The sequence below is a fragment of the Myxocyprinus asiaticus genome, chromosome 40, assembly GCF_019703515.2.
Source record: "Myxocyprinus asiaticus isolate MX2 ecotype Aquarium Trade chromosome 40, UBuf_Myxa_2, whole genome shotgun sequence".
Lineage (NCBI taxonomy): Eukaryota > Metazoa > Chordata > Actinopteri > Cypriniformes > Catostomidae > Myxocyprinus > Myxocyprinus asiaticus.
Window position 1 is genome coordinate 19,484,383 of NC_059383.1, and position 27,714 is coordinate 19,512,096.

Below are 27,714 nucleotides of genomic sequence, written 5' to 3' on the forward strand. Positions count from 1 at the left end.
TCAGCCTATTTTCAGTAATGACCTGGACAACAATATACATCCGAATAATCACAATAATAATAAGACGACACTTTTTGATTTGAACACACACAGTAAATAAATAAAACGGGGAAATAATTATTTAGACCCGTCGTACCTGACCAATCAGAGACTTCTGGCCCACTATTGGGTCTCGCCCATTTTTATTAAAGTACCATTCTGAATGCCATTCCACCCGCTCATTTTATTTCTATGGTCGTTGCAGATTTGGTGACTGCGGCAAAGTATTTGGAAACCATAACCTATGTCCCTTCTCAACTTTACAGCATTATAACGTTTATGTTATGCTTTTTTAAAAACGGAATAACCTATCCAATAAATAGTAATCCATTAAATAGTGCTTACAATCATCAGAAGTAAAATAAAGGCTACAAATAGGGAGTTACTGCCATCTACAGGCGAACACACAAAAAAGAGGCGATAACATGCATTTATGGGTGAACTATCCCTTGAATTAACTGAAAATAAATGTTCAAAAATGATTCCACGGACACATTATCAAAGCTTTCACAGACTGATGTTGACAATGGTGACAGCTTGCCAGTCACCTGCTGTGATGATCGTACCCTGAATCTCAAAAGGGAGCACACCATGATGCTGTGCACACTGACGAGTTTTAGTTTAGTTTAGTCGCGTCGCGCGCTTGCAGTGATGGGGCGTTCTTGCGTTAGCAAAAAGATAGATGCAGCGCAACGAATATAACACAACGCAGATGTCTCGAGACGCCGAGTTCTTTTCAACCTGACACGGCGTGTAATAACGCGGCGCAACGGTCAAAGACGCCCGTCTAGCGCATGTTTACAAAGCGTGGAAGGACGCAGATACGCACTCAAGATGTTAAATTTATTCTCTCTTTGGACGGACGTCTTCAACGATAGACGTTACTTTTCAACATAATTTTTAAGAGATTTCCGCTTCCTGCTACTTTAAACCCGTTCAGCTGATCACAAGCCGGGAGCTGAACTGACTGCTATAGCGTGAACCCGATCAAAATAACTCCTCCACTACGGTGACTGTGGAATAAATGAAGCGTGGAGCGGGGGCGGGAACATAAAGGGTCTCGTGCTATAAAGGTGTCATTGTTTACTCAGACAATCCGCACGAGCGAGCGTATGAACTGACCAAGATCATCAGCAGCAGCAGCACAGATCTCGAGACTTCAGAATGTCGGAGCGTGGAAGTCTTCAGCAGCGAACGGGAGCTCCGTCTCCCCACCTGCAGCCCCCCAGGTCGGTCACGATTTCTTCGAGTCGCCCGTTTCAGATGAACCTGTTCGCGACTTGGGAGATTGACAGTTCCTCCCCGAGTTGCGTGCCCAGGTATGATTACTGTTTACTTGACACGCGCTATGAAGAGCTACTTTGTAACATTCTGTAGTAAATAGATAATCCAGATCACGCTGCGTTGCAATAGTGCACCTGAAAATCCATTGTACTGTAAAGACAAGGAAAACAATATAGTTTTATTCTTCCTTCTTTTATATGATTAAAATAATGACAAGAAGATTAATTTGATTGTTGCTTTAATTCAGTTTAAGCTTATAATACTTCTACTCTGTAAAACGTGGTAATGTACAGCTGTTACATTTTACTAGCTACTTTTGTTGGTATTAATGTAATCAGGTTGATTCAGTAATATTAAACAAAATTCTTACTTAAATAAAATCAGTTAGTTTATTTGTTGCCACAAAGCACCTTTTGTCAGGTTACCTCACAATTATTATTTTTTTTACAATGTATTGTGGAAGAACATTTTCTCACCTTTTTAACACATTCACTGACTTGATAACTGACTGACTGCTGCTCACTTTACATCACGTTCTTCCTTGTTTAACCTCACTCAGGTACAAATATTAGGCTATTAATAAAAGTGGGTAAACCTCCAAAAACCAACAGGTTTTTGCAGAGCTAATAATCATTTCTTAATTATTGAAACTGTATGATAATTGTATTTCAGAATTTATTTGTAGCGAAAACAAGAGGAGAAACTTGAATGTGTAGTGTTTAACATAATTAAATTAATAAAAATTTTAATATTGAGTTTTTTATTTTATTTTATTAAAGATTACTCCGTTCAATTTTATCGAATTTTGTAATATAATTGTAAATCGTATTAGAATATGTTTTATGTGTGTATTAGAATATGTACTCCAGTAATAATGCTGTATGTCAAGTTTACTATTCTCCGCTTTTACCCTCTATACTCACAAGGACAGTGCTATGATTATTTAGAGGAGGGGCTTTGGGATGCTTCATGCAGGGAAGTGGAAGAGAAAATGACCATGAAGAGGCAAAGAGGCTGACTAAGGTGCCTGGGGAGAAAAAAACAAAACATAATCGGAGCGGCAGACACTAAGGATTATCATTTACTTCATGATGAAGTCATTTTTAATCTTGTCTCTTTCTATTGCACTGGCTCCATAATCCTCCTATAACTTAAAATAGCTTTCAAGGGTTTATGATACTGTTTAAGGGATTTCTTAATGACAAAGAGGATTAATCATTTTGACTAGAGAAAACTTCATTGTGTATATTCATTTCAAATTAACCAGGAATATTATTAGGCCTACTGAATATAAACGTTTGCTATCTAAGTGCGTGCTGCCTATTTTCCAATGACAATCTTACATAAGAGATGAAAGGTGAGATGTTTGTCTAGTTTTCCATTCCTCTCCCATTCATTACCTGTCTCTGGCCTGGAGTCTCCCAGGGTTGGGGAGTAACGAAATACATGTAACGGGATTACGTATTTCAAATACAAAATATAAGTAACTGTATTCCACTACAGTTACAATTTAAATAATTGGTAATTAGAATACAGTTACATTCAAAAAGTATTTAGATTACTGAAGAGATTACTTTGCATTTTTTTGTCATTTGTTTCATTTGATATTTAGTCCTTTCAGATGGAAAACATTTATCCATATAAATGATGTGATCCAAAGAGCATTTGAACAGCAGTGAAACACTTTCTTATGATGTGTTACATTCATACGAGAAGACAGAGAAGTAAGTTTGGAGCAGAAGAAATAGAAATAAACCTTGTGTAAATTGTCAGCTTTACATTTAACTAAAATGCTATTTCTGGCCATTTTACATGCACATGTTACGATCATGACACGATCATATTGTTTTATCAAGAAAATTCACGTTGGATCATAATTTCTTTTTTTCTAGTAAGACCTTTGATATTAGGGCAAAAATCGTGTTCTTGATGATAGTTTTTGTATTGTTTTCCTGTAAAAATATCTAAAAATCCTTAAAACAAGATCAGTTTGATTTATCTTGTTTCAGAAACAACACTGCATAAGATATTTAGGTTTTTCAGAGAATGTATTTTTAATGTGTGCATTTTGTCTTACTGTACTGGCAGAGTTTTTATAGTCAAAACAAGTGAAAAAATCTACCAGTGCTGAAGAATAATCTAAAGTATTTAGAATACATCACTGACCTTGAGTAATCTAACACAATACTTTACAAATGATATTTTACAGCATATATTTTGTAATCTGTAGTGGAATACATTTCAAAAGTAACCCTCCAAACCCTGGAGTCTCCTTGCCCTCGAGTTTCACACTAATGCACAGGGACCGACTTGTAAGTGAATTAGACCCATAAGTGTATGAGTATGCTATGGCTTACTTTGAAAAGTGGACTGGGTTCAAGATGTTATTGTATATTTGTGTCTTTGCTGTGGTCATTTAGCTTGACATCTTGGGAAGTCTGAGCAGCTTGGGATGTTGATTTTGGGTGTTACATGTATATAAGTGCTAATATGGAAGTAAATGCACATTTTGGTAATTGAACACCATGGAGCATATAAGCAGGATATAACACTTGTCTAATTGCATCGAATACCAGTTCATTTATTTGATTATAAGAGTCATTTTTCCAACTTTTGAAATACACACTACAGTCAGTGGTTGCACAATAAATAATCATTAGCTGTCACTTTGACGGACTAGTTTGTAAATTGCTATGTGCTATATATTTGTCTGTTATTGTTTTTTTATTTTCCCGAAAATTATATAGAGTTTAGGTCTACTGTAACAAACTGGACTTGACAAAACATAGGCTATACAATGGAAATGGAAATTAATAAAGATTTTAAAACTAAAATCACAGACGAATGACAAGTCTGGTGAAAATGATAAGATTATTTATGCCCAAAAAACATTTGATTTGAAAAGTCAAAAGTGTAAATAACTGCATATAACAAACTTAAAGTTACCATGACATTGTTGAGAAAAATATTGTAATGCTAGATATTTTTAATGTGACATTGATATCGCAAAAGTTTCTGTGGCAAGAGCTCTTTTTGTCTTACCAAGTGTTGTGGTTCTTTGCTTTTTCTTTTCATTCTGCTCTCACATTGTGAAGAAAAACCACAACAGACACTTTGACAATGCAATCTGGTCACCCGATTAAATGAACAATATCTCGAGAATTATTCCATTGGAAAGATGGAAAATCGTTGGAATGATGTAAATAGTCAGTTAATGCAAATTCTGACTACAATATACTACAGTATTATGTGTCTAACTGTATTACAGTGATCATAATCTTCAAAGTGGTTTGGATATGCACGTGTATGTATACAGTATATTTAAAATTCATGGCAATATGCCCCTATTATTGTGTGAAAATACAACCTGTCATAGAAACTGGATGTGCTCCGCCTGAGTGCTGTGTCACTTTCAGATTTATCACTTTAATATAATATCACCAATGCCACTGCATTCTTGACTTCAGGCCAAAAACATCTCAGCACACCTACACCAACACATTTTTGGGGACATCAAATGCCATGTCTGTGTGGAGATAGGATGTCATGTCTCATCTGGAGGGGAGATGAATTTGTTTTTATTTTCATTCCAGTTGAAAGCTGTTAATATAGGTCCAAAGCTTTATATTGTAGCTTGCTGGTCTTTTGAATCCTAAACACACAAGCCACATTTACATTTTTAATTGTGACTGACATATATTAAAACCCATCATGGCACTGCTCATTCCACATAGTACAAAAGGTTGCGATTGTTGTCTGGAATTTTAGATGAAATGTCAGCCAAAATTGCATCTGGGATTTGAGACCAAAATGTCAACTCTGTACCGTAAACTCGATAAGCTGGGCTGGGGACAGATTATTCATTCAGCTGCCAAAACAACATGTCCTCAGAACAAACCCCCTATCTCTCTCCATCCTTTCCCCTACCCTCTTTTTTTCTTGCAGACTTCTCAGTCTAACTCTTAAAAAATTAGTGATTTTGAAAGAGCTGGACAGAGACCTTACATCGGTGGTCATCGCAGTCAAACTTCAGGTAAAACTCCAAATCTAAAACATGTAACTGATTAATGAGTATCTGTTTCATAAAATAAAAAATGGTGAAACTGTGCTTAATCTTTGTTTATGTGACTAATGATTGTAAATGTCTCTTTAGAGCTCAAAGCGTATTTTGCGGTCTAATGAAATCATGCTGTCCTCTGCTGGGCTTACAGAGACTGATCTTCAGCTCACCTTCTCTCTTCAGGTTAACTTTGTGTGCATGTGTGTGTGTGTGTGTGTGTGTGTGTGTGTTTTGGATGAGAATAGTACTAAATAGACATTTTCAGATTAAATATATTAGGTATTATGTTTTTGTTTTGATGATACCTGATATTTGAAGCTCCTAATCTTAAACCTGTCTTTTTTTTATTTTTATGAATTAGATCTAATGTATGTCATAACTTGCACTACCTTCTCTTTTTAATATTTACTTCAGTATCCACACTTTTTGAAGAGAGATGCTAACAAGCTCCAGATCATGCTTCAGAGGCGCAAGCGGTACAAGAATCGCACTATACTAGGCTATAAGACCCTCGCAGTAGGACTGATAAATATGGCTGAGGTGAGGAGCAGCTAGAATCCTACAAACCCAGGACTGCATCCTCTATGGGTAGCAGCTTGCCCACATTTCAATGTATTTGTATTTTACTGTGCTTGTGTGAATCTTATTCAGGTACAGTAGGTTATACAATAGATGGAGTATCTAAACTCAGCTAATCAACTTTTGTAGCTGTATTGATCCAAATTCTTCTTGTCCTGTTCTTTCAATCTACTTCAAGGCTTCCCTGTTTTCTCCATCCATAGGTGATGCAGCACCCTACAGAAGGTGCTCAGGTGTTGGGTTTGCACATGACAGTAAAGGACACAGCAGTGCCAGTTGCTGAGATCCATGTTGATTCTCTCTCCAGTCAGCCCATTGACCCAGAGGGACCAAAGGCCAAACTGTCAGGTGAGAGTGGGACACTTTAAAATACAGAGAGGTTAAACTGTGAAAATCTAAGATTTAAAATCTAATTTGAACTTGAAAATAAGTTTTAGAATTTTTTGGGGAAAAAAAGGCTATAATGTAAAATTTGTTTAAAAGATTTAAATCCATATTAACTTATTGAAACTTTGAACAAAAAGCCAGTTTTCCTTGCTTCCATTGAGGCACTCATGATGATCTTTGGAACATCAAATCAAGCTGGGATAATATGGATCATCATGTTTTGCTGACAAATGTATGGAATCCATGCCAGCTTGAGTGAATGCCTGTCATATATGCAAAAAGAAGATATACATAAGACATTTTAAAATTCGTGCTATTTTTCAATTTCTGCTTATCACTCAAATTGTTATGCTGATAATACAGTTTGTTTTTTTTCCCCCTTTATAGATCGTTCACCTGACATTGATAATTACTCTGAGGAGGAAGAGGAAAGCTATTCATCAGAGCAGGATGGCAGTGATGACCCCCTACAGGGGCAGGTAAGACCTGTGAGATACAAATGATTGATTTTGATTTCCAGCCATTGATTTCCTTTTTAGGGAATAACAATAGTGCACAGGAGCCTCTTTAAATAAAATGAAATGGTTGAAGTCAAATAATTGAAGAAAGACACTGTGTTTATGTGGAGAAAAAAATCGTATGAGATATTTATAATTAAATTAATGCGCGTTACGTTATCAGATTACTTTTTTGAGTAACGAGTAAAGTAACGCAATATTTTTTATTTTAGACCATAATATCGGAGTTACTTTTTAAATAAAGTAACGCGTTGCTTTTGTACACCTCTACTGTCCCTGTATTGCGAGAAATCAGGAGTAAAAGTGTGCAAACTTCGGGGGAGGAGACGTAGTGGATGATTGGCATTGTATTTCTATAGAGTGTGAGGTCAGAGGCTATTTTGTAGAGAGAGACGAGTCGCTTCTATTTAAATGAATGGGAGAAATTGGAACGCCCAACCAAGAAGCTCTAAATCCCAACAGGATGTAGAAAGGAAGTCCTGCTTTGCAGGTAAAAGAGCCAATCACCTTTTAAATACAGACATCGCCTGCCAATCAACTCAAGTATGCGCATGTGCATTTCGTGTTTTAGAGTAACATTCGGTTGAGTGAAACGCGGTTGATTCATGTGTTAATACACACTGCATTCAAAAATCAGTATACGCGTTTAGGCAGAGGGATTATAAGACTAGTCTTCCACTAGACACGACATGATACACAGGGTGAAATACTCGCTCAATTCACTGACTTATGCAGCTGAACTGCTCTGTGTTACAGCTCCCCATAACTGGGAGAATGGGATGAGAAAAGCTGACTCTGGATCAGTGGCTCTGAGCAACATTCTACATCAATTGTGAATGCAGAGAAAATGTCTTAGTTTTGAAAAATATTCTAAATTTTTGTTTTATAATAAACAAGTAGTTTGATTCATGATACAAACCGTTTATATGACATTTTGGTAGCATTAAAAACGATTCCATTCAAGTTGTATCAACATGCGCCTTTGAATTTGTATGCGATCAACCAGATGACTTAAGTGAAAAATATTCATTTATTCATCAGACTTATTCCTTGAACATTTTAGACTGGCATTTCCCACTGAATTTTATCCTGAATTTTGAAAAACATCTTAAGTTGACTCTGACATTGTCAATGAGCACAGCACATGATGACATATATGATGCAGGTTCAAGTGTTGGACTTTGCTGCTTTAGGTAAGACAGTGGTTATTGTTCATTATTCATATTGGCTACCATGTTGATGGAAAAACAAATCATGCATGTTCATGTTATTGATTCTTTATTATAAATATGATGTGAAGAAATACTTTCTAAATATCTGTTTGTTTACTATGTTGTTTTGACAAGAGTGTTGTACAGTTGCTAGCATGACCTGTAATGTCTCTTGTATGCAGTGCATGGCTTATTTGTATGGAATGCATAGCAAAGCAGAAGAGAAAGTGGCTGTGAGAAAAAAGTAACTCAAAAGTAAAGTAACGCATTACTTTCCATAAAAAATAAATTTTTAATTAAGTAACTTTTTAAAGGAGTAACGCAATATTTTAATGAGTTACTTTAAAAAGTAATGTTACCCAACACTGGTTAGGACAGCAGAATAAACAGGCTTTTAAAAGGAGAAAATGCTTCCTGTATCATTTGCTGTTGTCATCCAAGGCTGTGCATCCAATCAAACTCTGGCTGCCGAGAGCATGAAACCATCGAAATTCAAGAGACATTTAGAAACCAAACACTCAAATTAAAAAGTAGGAAAACTAAAAACATAATTGTGCATATTCAGGTTTCCTTTGGATCCTTAAAAAGTCTTAAAATATCTTTAATTCAGTTTTCTAAAATCTAAGGTAATAAAAAGTCTTGAATATCTTATTACAAAAGTCCTGATTATCATTTGCAGAGGTCTTAAATTTGGGGATGGAAAAACAGGAATCGCGATTTAGCCTAATGTGATTATTAAACTGCAAATGGCTGCATGCGATTTAATTAAATAAATACAAAGTCTGCATGTGCTGCGTGCTTTGAAAAGAAGACATGGCACTTTTGCACATGCTCTAAGCACATGGGGCTCATGATCAGTGTTTTTAATGATTTCAGAGCAGTTCACAATCAGTGTGTACAGCACATTTAAGACAAGCGATCAGTGATCTGCTGTTGATGAATTACTGCTCATATTTGTTATATTACAGTGTTTACTTAATAGTGTTTATATTGTAATACGCTGTAAATGATTGAATATACTGGATGAATTTCAATCGAAAGTGATCATCCCTATGCCCTACTTACTCCGGGGGACAGAGTTCTTGATGTGGGCTCTCTGAAGTGAGCATGGCATACTGTATTAATGTACCCTTAGCTAAAAATTTTGTGGAAGGGCCCTTCATGAAAAAAATTATTTTCATACTTTTGTTTGTAATGCCCTGTTGAGTGGTGTCCCCTTCCCGCAGTGCCTTTTAATTTATTTTGAGGTTGTGTGGGTTTGTTCTGGTATCGACGTTTGGTATTAATTTTATTTTGTTCAGGTCATGAAAAAAGTTTTCTAAAGACTTAAATTTAAGATTTAAAAAGGTGCAGCAACCCTGATATTGTGTGCATATCAATTTTAATTTGGGATTTTAAGGATATATTTGTTTACTATTGTATGATAAACAATTTTGGCTCTGAGTTGGGTTGCCGCTTAATGTCCAATGTGGATTCTGAAGTAAAACCAGTTTCGAACCACTGCTGTGGCCTAAGTGTGAGAAATGTAAAGAAATTGAGGCAGCCAAAATTACCAGCAGTAACCTTGCAAGAAAGAAAAAGACTGGAAAGGTGTCAGGTCTGAGGTTTGAGCTGCATGTCAAAACAGTACCAATGAATTGGAGACAGAGCATCATTTTTGTAGTTATTGAGATGTTTTTAAAGGATCATGTCAAGCCAAGTCATTTTTATTTGTATAGTGCTTTTCACAACACACGTCGTTTCAAAATTATGCTGTAACAGCAAATGAAGCTGTAATGTCTGTAATGTCTCAAAGTCTTCATGAAGAGGATGTTTTATTATTTTTGGGCAGTACATCTACGATGAAGAGGATGAACTGAGGAAGAAGAAACCACGTCGTAAACTCCCCTCCACAGCCTCCATCACCAGAGCTAATGTAAGTGACATCTGCGCTGGTCAGCTCTCTGTGCCTCCGTGTTGCCTCAGGCCTTGTCAAGAGCCAAGAGGCTGAACAACTGCACATTTCTCCCTTAGGTCACTGATGTTCTTTGCATGTAGCAGCAGTTGCAATAATAGATGCTTCCATTCTGGCAATCATATTGAACCTTAAGGGATGAGGCTTCTGAGCACATTATCGTGTTATCTGCTTCTTCCTCTCGGATGCCTTCAAAAGTCTGTTTTGTTTTCCTATGTGTTCTGTCTTCCAGCCGACAAGCCTCTAGTCCCTGTGCCAGCTTACTGGGCACTCAGCTTGTTGTGACAGTTTTTTTTTCACTCTCTGCTCGCTGCTATTTTTGTTCCCTGCTGTTGCTTCTCCAGATATGCTGTTAATTTGAGTCTGTTTGCTATTGTTGTTTCTGACTGCCCCGTTTTCTGTCTAATAAGGTGTTTGTGTTTTAAATCCAGCAACCCAACATAAAACAGAAACTTTTGGCATTGGTGAAATGGTTCAAAGTGTCTGATGAGGTAATTGGAGTCTTTGTGTTTTTAAAGAATCTTGTCTTTTTGTTTCCCCATTACCCTTATGATTATACATTCACCCTTTCTTTTACTGAAGGTATTTTTCTTCCATTTTCCACCAGTCTGATCCTTTAACATTTGATTATCCTTTTTTTGATGCACACATCTTAATCTGATTGGTTGATTTCACTGTGCCCTCAGTATGTGTGTATATGTGGACATCCCCTTTCTAATTAACAGGTTTAGCTATATTAGTAATTCTAGTGAAGACAAATCTTAATGCTATAGACCTTTTTCATACTAGCGCCATCTTTGATTTTTAATGGGAATGACAATGAGGCTGTAAGGGATAGACTTACCATTTCTATCAGTGGTGGCTCAGCGGTTAAGGCTCTGGGTTACTGACCACAAGGTCAGGGGTTCAAGCCCCAACACTGCCAAGATGCCACTGTTGGGCCCTTGAGCAAGGCCCTTGATCTCCCATCTGCTCCAGGGGTGCCGTAACATATCTGACCCTGCGCTCTGATATGTGAAAAAAACAAAAACAAAGAATTTCACTGTATATATGCAAATATATAATGTGTTACAAAAATAAAGGCTTCATTATCTTCAATGGTACAAATGGTATAAAGCTCCTTGATCACATCTGGTTTTCTGGAGTTCTTTGTATACTGAATGTTCTTGGACAGATATTTTATCAACGTTTTGCCTGCAGAAAGATCCAAAAATACTTTAAACTGCAGTACAGCCCATAGAAGGGACTGTAAGTCTATCCCTCACAGCCTCATTGTAATTCCCATTCAAATTCAAAGATGGTGCTAGTGTGAATAAGGTCTATGGCATACATTGACATTTTAGATGTGCTTCCAACATTGTGGCCACTGTTTATGGAGGGCCCTTTTCTGTTTAGCACAACAGTGCTTCTTTGCAAGAGTAGAAGTTGTTATAGTAGCAGTTACTGTTAATACCGAAAACTAGGATGGTTGAAAGGCCAATAACCGATTAATCGGCAGATTTTGTTGTTTTTTTCAATCGATTTATAGAATGCTAAAAAAAAATCGTAGTCTTTCCTTACTATGATGGAGACAGACATAGAGGCTACAAGAGTCCAAAATAATGGAAACAAGCCTGAAATACTCTTGGGAGCTCAGTGCTCTATGTTGAAGTATTTACTCGATTTAAGTATTTACAAAAAAGCTTTTTATAGTGTATATATTCACCAAATTTAAGGATTTTCACCAGATTATTTTTTCTATTATTATTATTTTTATTATTATTATTATTATTATTATTATTATTATTATTATTCACAAGATATGAAGTTGGAGACATGATGTATGTGCTGACAGGGCATGTTTCCATATAGTCGCATATTTCTTTGCTTGCCCTCATTTTAATTTAGAACACTTTATTATCTAATCAAAATGACAAAAATATGTATTGATGTGAGGATACAAGTATAGATAAATGTTGTCACTTCACAAGATGTTTGTCAGTTCCTCTGGAGTAGGAACAAAAAACTATCGACAAATATCACATTTTGATTTTGGTTTTCGTAGATAACTGATAGTTTCAAAAAGCAAAAAAAAACATTGGTAGGCCTACTGATTAATTGGTAAAACCATCTATCAGTATCAGTCTACCTTTAGTAGCAGAAGTATAGTAGGGATTAATGCTTATGGTTTTGAAAGTAAATGTTCAACAAGCACATATAAGTGTGGTGTTCGGTGACCATATATTTTTGCCCATGTACTGTATATCAGTAATGCAGTTGCTATGCTGATGTGTGATTGTTGGTTAATATAATGTATGTAGGTGGGGTTTGGTTTGGATCATGTGTCCCAGGAGCAGATCCGGGATGTGGAAGAGGACCTGGATGAGCTCTATGACAGTCTTGAGATGTATAACCCTAGTGACAGCGGCCCAGAGATGGAGGAAACAGACAGTATTCTCAGCACTCCCAAACCCAAACTTCGGTATACAACATTCCTTATCTGGTATTTATGCAATCCTCTGGTGCTTTCAGAAATTGATTTATTGTAGGGTTTAAGATGCATTACAGAAATATTTGTGCATACAGTGGAGGAGGTAGTCAATTTATGAAGTGCTATTGTTAAAAGGCTGCTGGTATTTTTTTATACAAAATAAACATATACAAACTGCAGATTTCAAATGAACTGACAAAATATCTTCTGTCTTCTATTCTCTGACTGAGAATTATTTAGTCAGATACTGAGTGGGCAAACTTCCCACATCTTTTCCAGTTTTCTTATTTTGACCTTGGATCTTTGTGTGTGTGTGTGTGTGTGTGTGTGTGTGTGTGTGTGTGTGTGTGTGTGTGTGTGTGTGTGTTTGTGTTTTTAGGCCATTTTTTGAAGGCATCTCACAGTCCAACTCTAAGACAGAGTTTGGTAGCTTGAAAAGCAGGTGCAGCTTCAGCAAAGACAGGCTGAGCCCTGTGAGTACCTTTCAGAGAAAGAGAAAAAGAGAGATATTATATTAGCACTGGGACCATTGAGCTCTGCTTTGTCTTCTTTGCCTTATTACACTTTTACTGGTATTCTTTATATATTAGTCTTGTTTTTGTAATATTGTCAAAATATAAAGAATGCTATTGTAGGGGGCCTGGGTAGCTCAGTGGTGAAGTACACTGGCTACCACCTCTGGAGTTCACTAGTTCGAATCCCAGGGCGTGCTGAGTGACTCCAGCCAGGTCTCCTAAGCAACCAAATTGGCCTGGTTGCTAGGGAGGGTAGAGTCACATGGGGTAACCTCCTCGTGGTCGCTATAATGTGGTTCGTTCTCGGTGGGGCACGTGGTGAGTTGAGCGTGGTTGCCGCGGTGGATGGTGTGAAGCCTCCTATGTCTCTATGGCAACGCACTCAAAAAGCCACGTGATAAGGGTTGTTGGTCTCAGACGCAGAGGCGACTGGGATTCGTCCTCCACCACCCAAACTGAGGCAAATCACTACGCGACCACGAGGACTCAAAAAGCACATTGGGAATTAGGCATTACAAATTGGGAGAAAAAGGGGAATAAAACCCTGCTAAAAGAGCGATGTTAAAATGTTTAAGAAAGTTGTTTAGCAAGACAACCAATCGTATAATGCCCCTGTGCTCACCTCATTGAATATTCATGCACTTTGTCGTACTCGTAGAAATGTTCACACACTGTTTACGTTCTCTGTCAGAGGGAAACCAGCAAAATGTTTAACGAACTAACTGCCGTGGTGAAGACGGTATTCCTATCGTTTTGCATGTGTTTTCGTGGTATGTTTCAGAAGACGAAAGACTTAATTGCTTGGTGACATTTCCACAGAAGAGCAGCTTCAGTGACCGGTTGTATTCGTCCAGTTATTGTTATTGACACTGCAGATAGGCAAATAGGAACATTGACCTGGGGTTTACAAATGTACATTGTTAAACATGAAACAAAATACCCAGGATTTTGTTTACATATAGGGTTAAGGATTCAAGAGTGAAAAGCCCTATAGTGAGTGATATTGCTTTTATATAACAGTTCTATAAACAAGTAAATTTAGAGTAACCTACATTTGAGAGAAATATAACCAGTCATTTTGTCTATTTTAGCAAAAATATTTCCGAAAGAAGTAAAAGCAGGATAAGCTGTGGCTTTTTGCCAAATAACTTTCAGACGTTACTCTTGGAATGCTGCTTGTCCAATCCGAGTAGAGTATTAAATTGTTGTACTGTAAAATACATGACATTATGTCTCATATATTGTCATTTTTCTCCCCCTCGTTCATGCCTTTGAAGAAGAGTGAACAGCCTATTTCTGGTAAAATCCAGCGTTCCCCTAGTGCACATCTGGATGATGCTTTCTCTGACATGGGCACACTTGTGAGACTTATTTTGCCACCTTTTCCTGTTTTATATTTCTTTTTGTCCCCACCTGACCCTTTTGTCTATAGCAATGCCTCTGTTCTCAGTGGGCTAGTATTTATTGACATTCATCTCGTAGGAACACAATGAAATGGAGGTAATAGGAGACGGCACCCCTAGCATCACTGTATCTGTGGTGGAAAGGCCCCGGACCCCACAGAGGAGCAGTAGCACCAACATGCCATCTCCCAGGTTATTGTCACACACAAAACCTGTATTTCATGCACAAACTATGTACAAACTGTCTTTTCTTTAACTGTTAGTTCCCATGGTAATAAAACACCTGGAAATGTGATGGAAATGAACAAAATCTTCTTTTCTGTAGTGAATATAAATGTTTTGCTCTAAAATGTTTCATCACCTTAGTGTTTCTCTTGGTTAGAGCTTGTGTAGAGTAGAACTTGCTTACAAGCCACAGTGATGTCCGATTTGAGCTAATTCTTCTTTTAACACTTATGCACCCTTTGGGTCATTTTTGACCCATTTTCATTTTGTTTGTTTAATACATTTTTTTAATCCTTAATCTGAGTGGTACAAGACTTGGTGACTTTTCCTCCACTTGCTATCTTAATACAAAAAAGTCTGGACTTGATTATATAAGTCTAAGTTGTAAAAAAAGCTACACTTGTGTTGTTTGTGTCAAAATTGACTCGCCATAGGAAAGTGATACTAAATAATAAAATACAGAGATTTGTTTTTGTCAAAAATCAATAAATCAGACACAATGCAGAACACAACCACACATACAGTAAATGAAGGGGTGAGATTATAAAACATACACTCACATACAGGTTTGTTTGACTATAGTAGCAATCTCTCATACACTTCCATTGGTTTCATATCAGGCTAATGATATTTTCTATTTCCAAACTCTACCCCTAAGCCTAACCATCACACAAACATGTGCACATCACTAGATTTGAAGATCAACACCATCTGACCCATTTAAGAATTTTTTTTTTTGTGTGTGTGTATTTTATATACTGATGAGGACATTTGGCCCTCACAAGTGTTGACAAACCTGTCCACACATACCAAATATACCACACAGGTCTAAGTCTGAGTCTGACCCCTGTGTGAGAGTTTATGCAAGAATTCTGATGTTTGAAATAAACAAACATCAGATTGTACTTTCTTTGTAGTACAATCAGATTTGACTGTGCAGCATGGTCAGGTTTAACAGCATATTGGAGCATCACTGAAAAATCTGACACTTCAACCCAAGTGGTTTAAAATAAATGCTACAATCTGACAAATATAATGTCTAAAAATATATCCAATGTATAACTTGTGTTAATATCTAAAAATTAAGTTTGTTACAAAATTGGCTTATAGAGATCAGCCAATGCATAGAGCACTGATGCCATCTACTGGACATAGCTGTCATTTCATGTAATTATTATTTTATTCCAGCAGATTTCACCAGAGATCTCCAGTGCATGACATACACTACCTTTCAAAAGTTTAGGGTCACTTACTCATTCTTTATTTTTTTCACATTTTAGAATAATAGTAAAGTCATCACAACTATGCAATAACATAAATGGAACTATGGGACTAAAAAATCTTTTAGTTATGTTGTGACTAAAAAAAATCCAAAATAAATCAAAATTATGTTATATTTTAGCATCTTCAAAGTGGCCACCCTTTGCCTAGATTTTGCAGACATGTACTCTTGGCATTTTCTCAACCAACTTCTTGAGTTATCACCCTGGGATGCTTTTTAAACAGTATTGAAGGAGTTCCCATCTATGTTGGGCACTTATTGGCTGCTTTTCTTTATTATTCGGTCCAAGTAATCCATTTCAAAAACATTTTTTTTTTTAAATAAAACTTTAGTTTTGTAATTAAATAAATTAATATGTTGGCACAATTATATTTTTGTCTACAAAACTAATTTCAAACATTTAAGCATACACCTTCAGATCAAAAGATTTTTAAGATCATGAGAAACTTTTCAAGCAAGTGACCCCAAACTTTTGAACGGTAGTGTATTTTGATGTTTTGACACTCTTTCAATTTACTTAAATTAAGGTTTTTGAAGAGAACATAAAATGTGCTTACATGAAAATGAATGGTGTAATTTAGAAATTTAGAGCCCCCAAATCCCTCCCAAAAATTTACAACTTTATTGTTTTTTTTACTTTATTGAAGTTAGTTATTTCATTTCTTTCTTAAAAAAATAAAATAACTTAAATAAAAAAAGTGTGATTCTAAAATGAAAAATGCACAAGTGTTAAATAGGTTCTTCTCAGTTAATTAATCAAAATGGTTCACAAATTTGTCTGAATAATTCATTAGCAAATTAGTCTGAATTAAAATTATTTTTAGAAATCCTTTTCTAGAAGTCACAAACATCTGTAAAAGTGAGAGAAAACTCATGGAAATTAATTTGTCAAAAAGTGTGGGAACCCTGAACTGAGTTTTGCCAATGTTAAATTGTTCAATTTCTGAACTGGATCTAATCCAGTGGCCAATTGCAAGATTTATTTATTTATTTTTTTTTTTTTTTTTTATTTTTTTATCTTAAAGGGATAATTAACCTAAAAAAATAAAATAAAATTTCACTCATAATTTACACTTCATATGCCATCTGAGATGTGTATGACTTTTTTTCTTCTGCAGAACACAAACAAAGGTTTATAGAAGTATATCTCAGCTCTGTTGGCCCATTTAATGTAAGTGACTGGTGGCCAGAACACAAAGACAGCAAAAAAGTAATCCATATGACTCCAGTGGATGAATCCATGTCTTCAGAAGCTATATAATAGGTGTTGGTAAAAAACAGATCAATATTTAGGTCCTTTTTAAGTATAAATCTCCACCTTTGAACAGCCCCAACCAGTAGGTGGTGATATGCACAAATAATGTGACTTGTCAAAAAACAAAAGAAGAATGTGAAAGTGGAGCTTTATAGTAAAAAAAGGACTTAGATATTGATCTGTTTCTCACCCACACCTATCATATTGAGTCGTATGGATTACTTTTCTGCTGCCTTAATATGCTTTTTGTATTTCAGAATTCTGGCCACCATTTACTTGCATTGTCAGGTCCTGCAGAGCTAAGATATTCTTCCAAAAATCTTTGTTTGTGTTTTGCAGATGAAAAAAGTCATACACATCTGGGATGGCATGAGGGTGAGTAAACAATGAGAGAATTTTTATGTTTGGGTGAAATATCCCTTTAAATATGAGTGTTCCTCAATCTTTTATTCTCTCCTACACATACTGAGAAAAAATGTGGAGGATATGGCAATAAATAAATGCAGCTGTGAAATTCTCCCCAGGCTGGATGGAGGTCACACCCCTAAACTGAAGCGAGGGACCCCAATGAAAGAGAGACAACTGTCCAAACCTCTCAGCGAATGCACAAACAGCTCAGACAGTGAAAGATCACCTGAGCTCAGCTTTACCCCTCAGGTAACAACCACTTACTAAACCAACCACTTAGCCAAGAGCAGCTGCCTCACTGTTAAGTTGCTCTGTCTTAAGCTTAGCAGAATCAATAAAGACCCAAGGGCTTTCTGCTCAGAAAATGGTATGTTTGTGCGCATGTTTGTGTGAGAGGACAAAGCAAAGAATATGGTGAATCATTTGGGCTGTGCATGAGGATTAGTGAGTGTGAGGATTCGGGTGGGTGTGCTGTCAGAAGAGAGGGCGAGAGAGTGAGTAAGTGAGTGAGTGAGTGAGAGAGAGTGGGTGATAATTCTCTTTATGTAATTCTGTACTGAGTCTGGCATGATTCAACACCTGGCTTATTTTGCTGATCATTTTGTGCAGAGGTGTGAAAACATACTCAAGAGCCATTACGATGAAGTGTTGTTTTTAATACTCCCTGCAGTTCATTAAATATTTGATACATTTCATAAAAATATATTTTTGCACCTCACCTCTGCTGCTCTTTATCAAATGTTCATGGAAAAAGTGTGCTGTTACTGAGACAGAAATAACTGTGTTTTTGAGTCATCCATAATACGAGAGCCCTTATAGGTGGTGTTTTTTATATATCTACATATATATATATATATATATATTTTTTTTTTTTAATGTTTAAATTAGGACCATAACCAGGGTTTCAAAATTAGTGAGATCTGGTGTGGGGTGTTAAGAATTGTACGTTTTTTTACATTCTACACCCTCTCTCTCTCTCTCTGTACAGTCTGTTTTCTGTGGGGCATAGCCATTATTAAATTTGACCTTATTGATTGCATCACAGTTTGTTGATAGTTTCTATAGGCTTGGTGTGGAGAATTTTGTAATTACTTGTGATTCATACAATAACACTTATTAATATGACAACTACTAATAAGTATTAAGGTACTGAATGAATGATAAGTAATAAGAACATTGTATAGAGCAGGGGTCGGGAACCTTTTGTCACTATCAAGCTGTGGAGGTGGGGGCGTGGCCGAGCGCTGTGCTGTAGAGAATGAAGCGGGGGAGATGAGTGGAAAATGATTGCCACCCATGCTTAACACCTGTCTTGTGTTTCAGTGAGGAGTGATTGGGGCTTTTCTCCCACTTCCTCCTTCCTCATTCCTTGAACCTCATTACACTGGTGCTGAAACCCGGGATTGAGGAAGATACGTCATCATGGAGTCCTCGCCGTTGGCGGTCATCATCAAGACCCTCGCTGGCATCCACCAGACTCAACACCAGGCCCTCCTGGAGCTTCGTGCGGAACAGGAGCAACGTGCTCCAGAGCTCGCTATCGCGGGGTACTCAGCAGCGACACTGGCCACTATACCCCCACCGCAAATCACATTGGACAAGATGGGGCCCCAGGAAGGTTGGGCTGGTCCTAGACGCAGTGGCGGTCCGCCTGCTGCCGCTTTTGTTGGGGGAAGCATAGCTCATGGCCCAGCATCTGCCAGTGGCTAACCTGCTGGAGTACCTGGACCTGAAGCGGGTCATCCTACAGTGGGTCGTTCGGAACCCAGAGCAACATCGTCAGCACATTCGGGCGCTGACCTACGGGAAATTCGGCCACCCATTTGATTTCACCCAGCAGCTCCGGGATGCCTGCCAGAGGTGTTTGCTAGCGGAGGACTGCGACGCCAGGGGAATTGTCAACTTGGTGGTGCTGGAACAAGTCATCAATTGGCTACCCAAAAGGACCACAGAGTGGGTCCGTTTTCACCACCCAACGTCGTTGGAGGATGCAGGCCACCTGGCTGAGGACCACTTGACAGCCGTTTCCTGGAGACGGCCAAGCTTTCTCACTCTCTCTCTCTCTCTCTCTTCTCCTGCTGTCTCTTCCCCTCCCCAGCCTTGCTCGGTGCCCGGGGTTCTGGGCACCACTACCCCCCCTCTGTGTTTCCTTCCCTTTCCCACCAGTTTGGAGAATCTGTAGCTGCAGGTGCGGGGGGAAAGTCTGGGCCAGTGTGCTGGCGCTATGGGGAGCCGGGCCACTTACAAGATCAACGTTCGGCGATGGATGTGGGTATGTCGGTCCGGGTCCCCAATGCCCACATACCACCCCAACTGAGCAGGGACATACCAGATACCAGTGAGTATTCAAGGGGGTACATACCAAAACTTGGTGGATTCGGGTTGTAATCAATCCTCGATTCACTAATGTTTGGTTCAGCGGGAGGCTTTGGGTACAGCACGTAGGGTGAAGGTGAGGTGCGTGCCTGGGGATGTTCACGAATATCACTAAGTGCCTGTAGCTATTCAATTTCAGGGGCAAGTCCCAGCTTCCCCAGCCCTTAGAGGTTTCCCTGCTGGGGATTTCCCTTTGGAGCAGATGCAAAGAGACCCTGAGTCACGCCTTTGATCAAGTGAAAATGATTGATGGTCAATGCCTGACACTGGGCAGACATTGCACTCGCATATCCGTCCTTTTCTATTATAAATGATTGGTTGTATCGAGTGACGCAGGTCGCTCAGACAAAAGAGGATACAACCCAGTTGTTAATACCAAAGAGCCACCAGGAAATGTTATTCCAGACGGCTCATCATAATCCAATGGCGGGGCACTTAGGGCAATAAAAAACACTAAACCATCTAATGGCCCATTTCTATTGGCCGGGCATTCACGGAAATGTTCACAGTTGGTGTGCGGTATGCCGTGAATGTCAACTGGTGAATCTGCCGGCCACCCCAAGAGCGCCTTTGCGCCCGCTTCCTTTGATCGAGGTCCCCCTCGAAAGAATTGGTATGGACCTCGTCAGGCCATTAGAGCGGATGGCATGCGGCCATATTTTGTGTTGGTTCTGGTGGACTGCGCAACGCGATATCCAGAAGCATTGACTCTACGAAACATTTCTGTACGTAGTGTTGCGGAGGCACTCTTCAGAATAATCTCCCGAGTGGGCATTCTGAAAGAAATCCTCACTGATAAAGGCACTACTCTTATGTCACATACACTATGCAAACTGTACGAATTATTGGATATTAAATCAATTCGGACAAGCGTGTAACACCCGTGATTGGTCGGCTTGGTCGAACGGTTTAATCAAACCTTGAAGAATATGATTCGAAAGTTCATGCACGAAGATGCTTGGAATTGGGATAAGTGGCTTGAACTCCTGTTATTCACAGTTCGAGAGGTCCCGCAAGCCTCCACGGGGTTCTCCCCATTTAAATTATTGTATGGGCGTAAGCCTCGTGGTATCTTAGACATTGTGAGCAATAATTGGGAGTAGGGACCTTCAACCAGCAAAAATGAAATTCAATACGTTCTTGACCTGAGAGCAAAACTCTACACATTGGGGTAGCTATCACAGGAGAATTTGCTACAGGCTCAAGAATGTAAATCCCGGCTGTATAACGGGGCTCGGCTATGGGAATTTACACAGGGAGATAAAGTCCTTGTATTACTACCCACGTCAAGCTCTAAATTACTCGCAGAGTGGCAAAGGCCATTTGAGGTCACACGGTGAGTCTGGGAAGTTGATTATGAGGTGACGCTTATGGATAGAGGTGGAGCACATCAGATTTACCACCTTAACCTCCTAAAACTATGGAGAGAGGTGGTCCCCGTGATTTTGGCGATGGTGATCCTGGAGATGGAGGAGCTTAGCCCAGAGGTGAGTTTAAAAATCACCAATCGAGTCACCCTGGTTCCATGTGAAAACCACCTCTCACTGTCCCAATTCGTGGAGGTTGCCAGGTTGCAAGGAAAATTCTCCGATGTGTTCTCGCCTCTTCCCGGGTGTACGAATCTCATACAGCACCATATCGAAATGTCCCCAGGGGTAGCGGTACACAGTCGTCCCTACAGTTTACCTCAACACAAAAAAAGGTGGTGCGGGATGAATTGAGGGCTATGCTTGACATGGGGGTAATAGAAGTATCCCACAGTGATTGGGCCAGTCCAGTAGTCTTTGTTCCTAAGAGTGACAGGTCGGTCTGGTTTTGTGTGGGTTATAGGAAAGTGAACGCGGTGTCTAAATTTGATGCATACCAATGCCTCGCATTGACAAACTGCTCGATCGGTTGGGTACAGCTCATTTTTATTCGACACTGGATTTAAAAAGGGATACTGGCAGATTACCTTGACTCCCATGTCCCGAGAAAAAACTGCCTTTTCCCCTCTGTTCGGCTTACACCAATTCATTACGCTTCCTTTCGGTTTGTTTGGGGCCCCAGCGACAGATGGCTGTGGCTGTGTGTGAGGTAGGGGGGAGTCAGTGGCAGACCGGACAGTGCCCCGGCCGGAGTCGGGTGGTTGGGGTATGTGGAGGCGGGGGTGAGACCGAGTGCCGTGCTGTGGAGAGTGAAGCGGGGGAAATAAGTGGAAAATGATTGCCACCTGTGCTTAACACCTGTCTTGTGTTTCAGTGAGGAATGATTGGGGCTTTTAAGGAGAGAAGACAGTGGCAGTCAAATTGCCATCTCCCACTACCTCATTCCTTGAACCTCATTACACAAGCCTTTTTTATTTTTTTATTTTTGGTTGATACATTTTTTTAAAGAGCCATAGCAAAAACTAATATTTTACTTTTAATAAAAAACAAAGTTTGTCAATAAAATGAAATCTTTATTAGGCCCATAGACTACACAAAAACAAACAAATATGCAACAATAGATAGGTAACATGTTGCAATATGGAATTAATTGTGTGTGTGAGCACCAGATCTTTCAATAAAAGTGTGTTTCACTCCAGTTGCTTTGAAATTTTCGATGCTCCTTGGCATTCTTTCTTCATACTATATGTGCATGATAGGTTACCGAGTGACCCTCATGGAGGACAATATATATATATATATATAATATACACACACCGATCAGCCACAACATTAAAACCACCTGCCTAATATTGTGTAGGTCCCCCTCGTGCCACCAAAACAGCGCCACCCTGCATCTCAGAATAGCATTCTGAGATGCTATTCTTCTCACCGCAATTGTACAGAGCAGTTATCTGAGTTACCATAGACTTTGTCAATTTGAACCAGTCTGGCCATTCTTTGTTGACCTCTCTCATCAACAAGGCATTTCTGTCCACAGAACTGCCACTCATTGGATGTTTTTTTGGCACCATTCTGAGTAAATTCTAGAGACTGTTCTGCGTGAAAATCCCAGCAGTTACAGAAATACGGATCGATTATTTGGAGTCATCGGAGAGGGAATTATCTGCTAATTCACTATCGACCAAGGTGGATTTGGAGCGTGTATGGGAGAAGTTGGTGGACATGGAAAACCATATCCGGCTGAATAACGTCCGAATAGTCAGAATTCCTGAGGGTGAAGAAGGACAGGATATGGTGAAATTCCTGGACGGGCTCTTTCCAAATCTGCTTGACATAACAGGCCATACGCTGGAAATCGAGCGAGCTCACAGGGTTCCGGCTCGACAGTCTGTGGAAGGAGACAGGCCCCGATCAATTCTGGCCAAATTTCTGAGATCATCCGATAAAGATCTTTTGTTACGTGTGGCGAGGAGTAAAGGAAGGCTTTCTTGGAAGAACCACAGCATTTTCTTGTTCCAAGACTTTGCGAACTCGACAAGAGAGAAACGTGATCGATTCAAGGAATGCAAGAAACTTTTACATCAACGGAAGGTCGCTTTTGCACTGATATTCCCGGCCAAATTGAGAATAGATGCTAAGGATGGCCGTAAAACATTCACATGCCCACAGCAAGTGATGTCCTTCATAGAGTCAATGGAGTGAGTAAGCCATCTTGTGGTACTCACGTTGCAGCCGAATGGACCTGCTCACTGAACATTCGCTTGACTGTTTGAAGATTCTGTGCATTCTTTTTGTACTGTTCCGCCTAGCAGCTGGAGTTTATTTAGTAGAGCAACACACCTTCGGGATGGTTTTGTGAATGAATCTATGTGCTCTTTGTGCTTATTCCGCCTATCGGCTAGAGTTTATTTTGTGGAGTATTTCTGGCAAAGTCATTGGAGTAAGTCATTTGCATGCACTCATGTTGCAGCCGAGTGGACCACCTCATTGAACTTCCGCTTGATAGTTTGAGGAACCTGCACGTGTTTTTTGTGCTGGTGCCGTCTATTGGCTGGAGTTTATTTTGTGGAGTATTTCTTGCAAAGTCATTGGAGTGAGTAAGTAATTTGCTTGTACTCATGTTGCAGCCGAGTGGACCAGCTCACTGAACATTCGTTTGATAGTTTGAGGAACCTGCACATTCTTTTTGTGTTGGCTCCGCCTAGCGGCTGGAGTTTATTTTGTAGAATAACACACCTTCAGGTCAGTTTTATGGATGAAGCTACATGCTCTTTGTGCATTATCTGCCTATTGGCTGGAGTTTGTACAGGCACTAAGTTTGTCTCACAAAATATGTATAGAAACACTGGACTTGAGCAATCCGACGGCAAGGTTGTTGCGGGGGCTCTCATAGGTGTGCATGGACAGTGGTGTCTCAGCGGTTAAGGCTCTGGGTTACTGATCAGAAGGTCGGGGGTTCAAGCCCCAGCACTGCCGAGATGCCACTGTTGGGCCCTTGAGCAAGGCCCTTGACCCTATCTGCTCCAGGGGCGTGGCATCATGGCTGACCCTGCACTCTGACCCCAGCTTAGCTGGGATATATGAAAAAAAAGAATTTCACTGTATATGTGCAAATGTATAATGTGTGATAAATAAATAAAATTAAAAAATTAAAAAAAATTAGGACTGTTTGAGTTTGGAGGGATGGACGCCAGTTGACGCTGTCGTGCGCACATTTTTCTTTTTTTTTTTTAAGGGGATGTTCGGGGTTTGATTGCTGCACTAATGTTGGAATGTGGTCTTTATAATCTTTGACACGCAATCTATTTTTTTGTTATATGTCAAAATATCAAATGTTAATATGAGTGGATTGTCTCTCTCCGTGTGGAATGTGAATGGGTTGGGGCACCCCATAAAAAGAAGGAAGGTTATTTCTCTTCTTAAGCTGAAATATGATATAGTGTTTCTTCTAGAAATGCACCTTTCTCTGCAGGAAGCTGAAAAATTTGGAAAGATATGGGGTGAGCATTTTTTTTTATAGTGCTGGCTCGAGTAAGAGCAGGGGAGTCATTATACTGATGAGTGAAAATCTACAATTCAAATGTCTCAAACAGAGTAAAGATAAATTAGGAAGAGACATTATTGTTTTAGCTGAAAGTCAGGGACAAAGTCTTATTTTGGCTAATATTTACGCACCTAATGTTGATGATCAGGTCTTTTTTATAAATCTTGAAGGGATGTTGCAAGCCGCTGGCACCCCTCATGATATTATATTGGGAGAAGACTTTAATCATTTGATCGACTCAGTCCTTGATCATCGTGAAGTAAAAGTGTGCAAGCCCCCTAGAGCAACATAGACGCTTCACAGGATGTGTAAAAAACTTGGTCTTACAGATATTTGGAGACTTTTGAACCTATCTGTTATTGACTATGAATTTTTTTCATCAGTCCATAAGATTTAATCTAGAATAGATTTTTTTTTTTTTTATCTAAGTCCCTCATTTCATCTGTCATTGATTGCTCAGTTGGAAACATTTTAGTCTCAGGTCACGCCCTGGTGTGTTTAGAGGTGTATGCCACATATGAAGAAAAGGAAATCATATAGTTGCCTCTTTAATATATCCCTCTTGCAAAATCCTGAATTCCAACAAATGCTAAAGGCTGAAATCAATGTTTATATGGAGACCAACTGGTTCTCAGTATCCTTTGTGGGCATGGCTTGGGAGGCACTTAAGGCGGTTCTTAGGGGAAGGATTATACAGTATGCCGCTTTCACCAAAAAGTACAAAGCACAAGAACTCGTGGAATTGGAAGGGAATATTAAAAGTGCCGAGGCAGAGCTGAAGTGCCGAATGTGGTCTAATGGCCTCAGAGAATTTACCTGATTGAAATACAGATATAATACTATTTTGTTGCGGAAGGTTGAGTTTTGGCTATTCAGGGCAAGACAGTCATACTTTGAGTCGGGGGACAAAGCAGGGAAGCTTCTGGCTAGATATACAGTACTGTGCAATAGTCTTAGGCACATAAGATGTTTTACAAATACATTTGTCTCAAGGTGGTTATTTATTTCTTTTTTACATGAATTATGTTGAAGAGACAGAAGCAATTGAGACAGCCTAAATAGATAGAAGAGCTGTGGCGAATTCTCCAAGAGGCTTGGAACATCCTATCTACCAACAACCAAGAAAAACTGTGTCCAGGTGTACCTAGGAGAATTGGTGCTTTTTTGAAGACAAAGGTGGTCACACCAAATATTGATTTAGCTTTTTTATGTTTACTGGACGTTGTATGATGTTAACTGATAAATGTGTAAAACTATTTATGGCATTATTTTTGAAGACATTCTCACTATGCAACATTTTTCATAAGTGCCTAAAACATTTGCATAGTGCTGTATAAAACAGAGAGAGTCTTTTTCTACCATTCTCTCAGTGAAATCTACTAGTGGTGAAATATTTACCTTGGCCACTGATGTAAATAATGCTTTTAAAGAATTCTATCTTGATCTTTATAGTTCCACATCTTCGTCTACTGAAGATGATATTAGAAACTTTGTGGAACCATTAGAACTTCCTAAACTATCGGCTGAGCAAAAAAAATTATTTTGATTCTGAGATAACCTTGGAGGAGCTTGGTGAGGTAAGTAAGGCCTTACCTACAGGCAAGGCTACGGGGCCAGACAGCTTTGCTGCTGAATTTTTAGATCTTATGCTGCAGAACTGGCTCCACATTTGCTAGAAGATTATACGGAACCATTAAAGAATGAAAAGCTTCCGCCAACCATGACACAAGCCTGGATCAGTCTGATTCTTAAAAAGGACAAAGATCCAAGCTAGTGTAAGATTTACCGTCCAATTTCCCTGATCAAGCTAGACATTAAAATATTGTTAAAAATTTTGGCTAACCGATTAAGTAAAGTTATGACATCTCTAATACATACAGATCAGGTGGGGTTTATTCGGGGCCGTAGCTCTTCTGATAACATTAGGCGTTTCATCAATATCATGTGGTCAGTGGCGAATGATCAGACTCTGGTCGCTGCCATCTCACTTGACGCCGAAAAGGCGTTTGATATGGTAGAATGGGATTATCTTTTTAAGATTTTGGAAATGTTCGGGATTTTTACTCTGGATAGGGGCACCTGGCAGGGTTGCCCTCTTTCCCCATTATTGTTCTGTCTTGCCCTGGAACCATTAGCAGCCATGATAAGAAAGGAGGATGATTTTCCAGGGGTGATGGCGGGAGGTGTGGCGCATAAGCTTTTGCTTTACACAGATGATATTTTATTATTAGTCTCTGACCCTACTAGATCTGTGCCTTGCCTCCACAGAATTATTAATTCCTTTTCTAAGTTCTCAGGATACAGAGTTAATTGATCTATATCCAACGCTTTGGCTCTGACAGCATACTGCACCATAACAGCTTTTCAGACAGGTGCCTTCAAGTGGCCCAAACAGGGCATTAAGTATTTGGGAGTAGCATACACCCCTCCTAAAACGGCAGACACTCTGGGAGTGGTGATTACTGCCTTTGGAAAAGGTTATGAGGAATCAGTGTATTACTCCCTGCTAATTCAGAGTCTGGGGGACGAAGGTTCAACTTCTCTCAAGAGATTATGGGAGAAAGATTTAATCTTGGTATTTGAGGAGGGATTGTGGGCTAAGATTCTAGAAAACATCGAGTCTACATCTAGAGATGCAAGTGTGGGCCTTATGCAATTTAAGATTTTACATAGATTCTATTGGACCCCCTCTAGATTGTATAGGCTTGGTCTTAAAGACACGTCCACCTGCTGGCGATGCCAATCAGAAGATGGGGACACAACCCATGTTTTTTGGTGGTGTGTTAAGATCCAAGAATTTTGGTTGAGGGTTCAGAGTTTTATGTGTGAGGTAT

The 27,714-nt window shown here is 39.1% G+C and overlaps 1 protein-coding gene across 7 annotated transcripts in view; it reads left to right on the plus strand.

Annotated features, from left to right (window-relative positions):
- Positions 1 to 453: 453 nt before the first annotated feature.
- LOC127431255 (phosphofurin acidic cluster sorting protein 1-like) overlaps positions 454 to 27,714 on the plus strand; it is a 44,666-nt gene continuing 17,405 nt past the window's right edge. Inside the window, exons 1-13 of one of the 7 annotated variants that reach the window (XM_051681611.1) lie at positions 454 to 1,358; positions 5,269 to 5,356; positions 5,477 to 5,566; positions 5,798 to 5,923; positions 6,166 to 6,310; positions 6,737 to 6,828; positions 9,910 to 9,993; positions 10,464 to 10,523; positions 12,333 to 12,514; positions 12,882 to 12,975; positions 14,295 to 14,378; positions 14,500 to 14,612; positions 17,689 to 17,839. In XM_051681611.1, coding sequence (XP_051537571.1) covers positions 1,204 to 1,358; positions 5,269 to 5,356; positions 5,477 to 5,566; positions 5,798 to 5,923; positions 6,166 to 6,310; positions 6,737 to 6,828; positions 9,910 to 9,993; positions 10,464 to 10,523; positions 12,333 to 12,514; positions 12,882 to 12,975; positions 14,295 to 14,378; positions 14,500 to 14,612; positions 17,689 to 17,839 — 1,464 coding nt within the window. In that variant the 5' untranslated portion in view covers positions 454 to 1,203. The remainder of the gene's footprint in view (positions 1,359 to 5,268; positions 5,357 to 5,476; positions 5,567 to 5,797; positions 5,924 to 6,165; positions 6,311 to 6,736; positions 6,829 to 9,909; positions 9,994 to 10,463; positions 10,524 to 12,332; positions 12,515 to 12,881; positions 12,976 to 14,294; positions 14,379 to 14,499; positions 14,613 to 17,688; positions 17,840 to 27,714) is intronic. The other 6 variants (XM_051681612.1, XM_051681613.1, XM_051681615.1 and 3 more) reach the window with 6 other exon arrangements.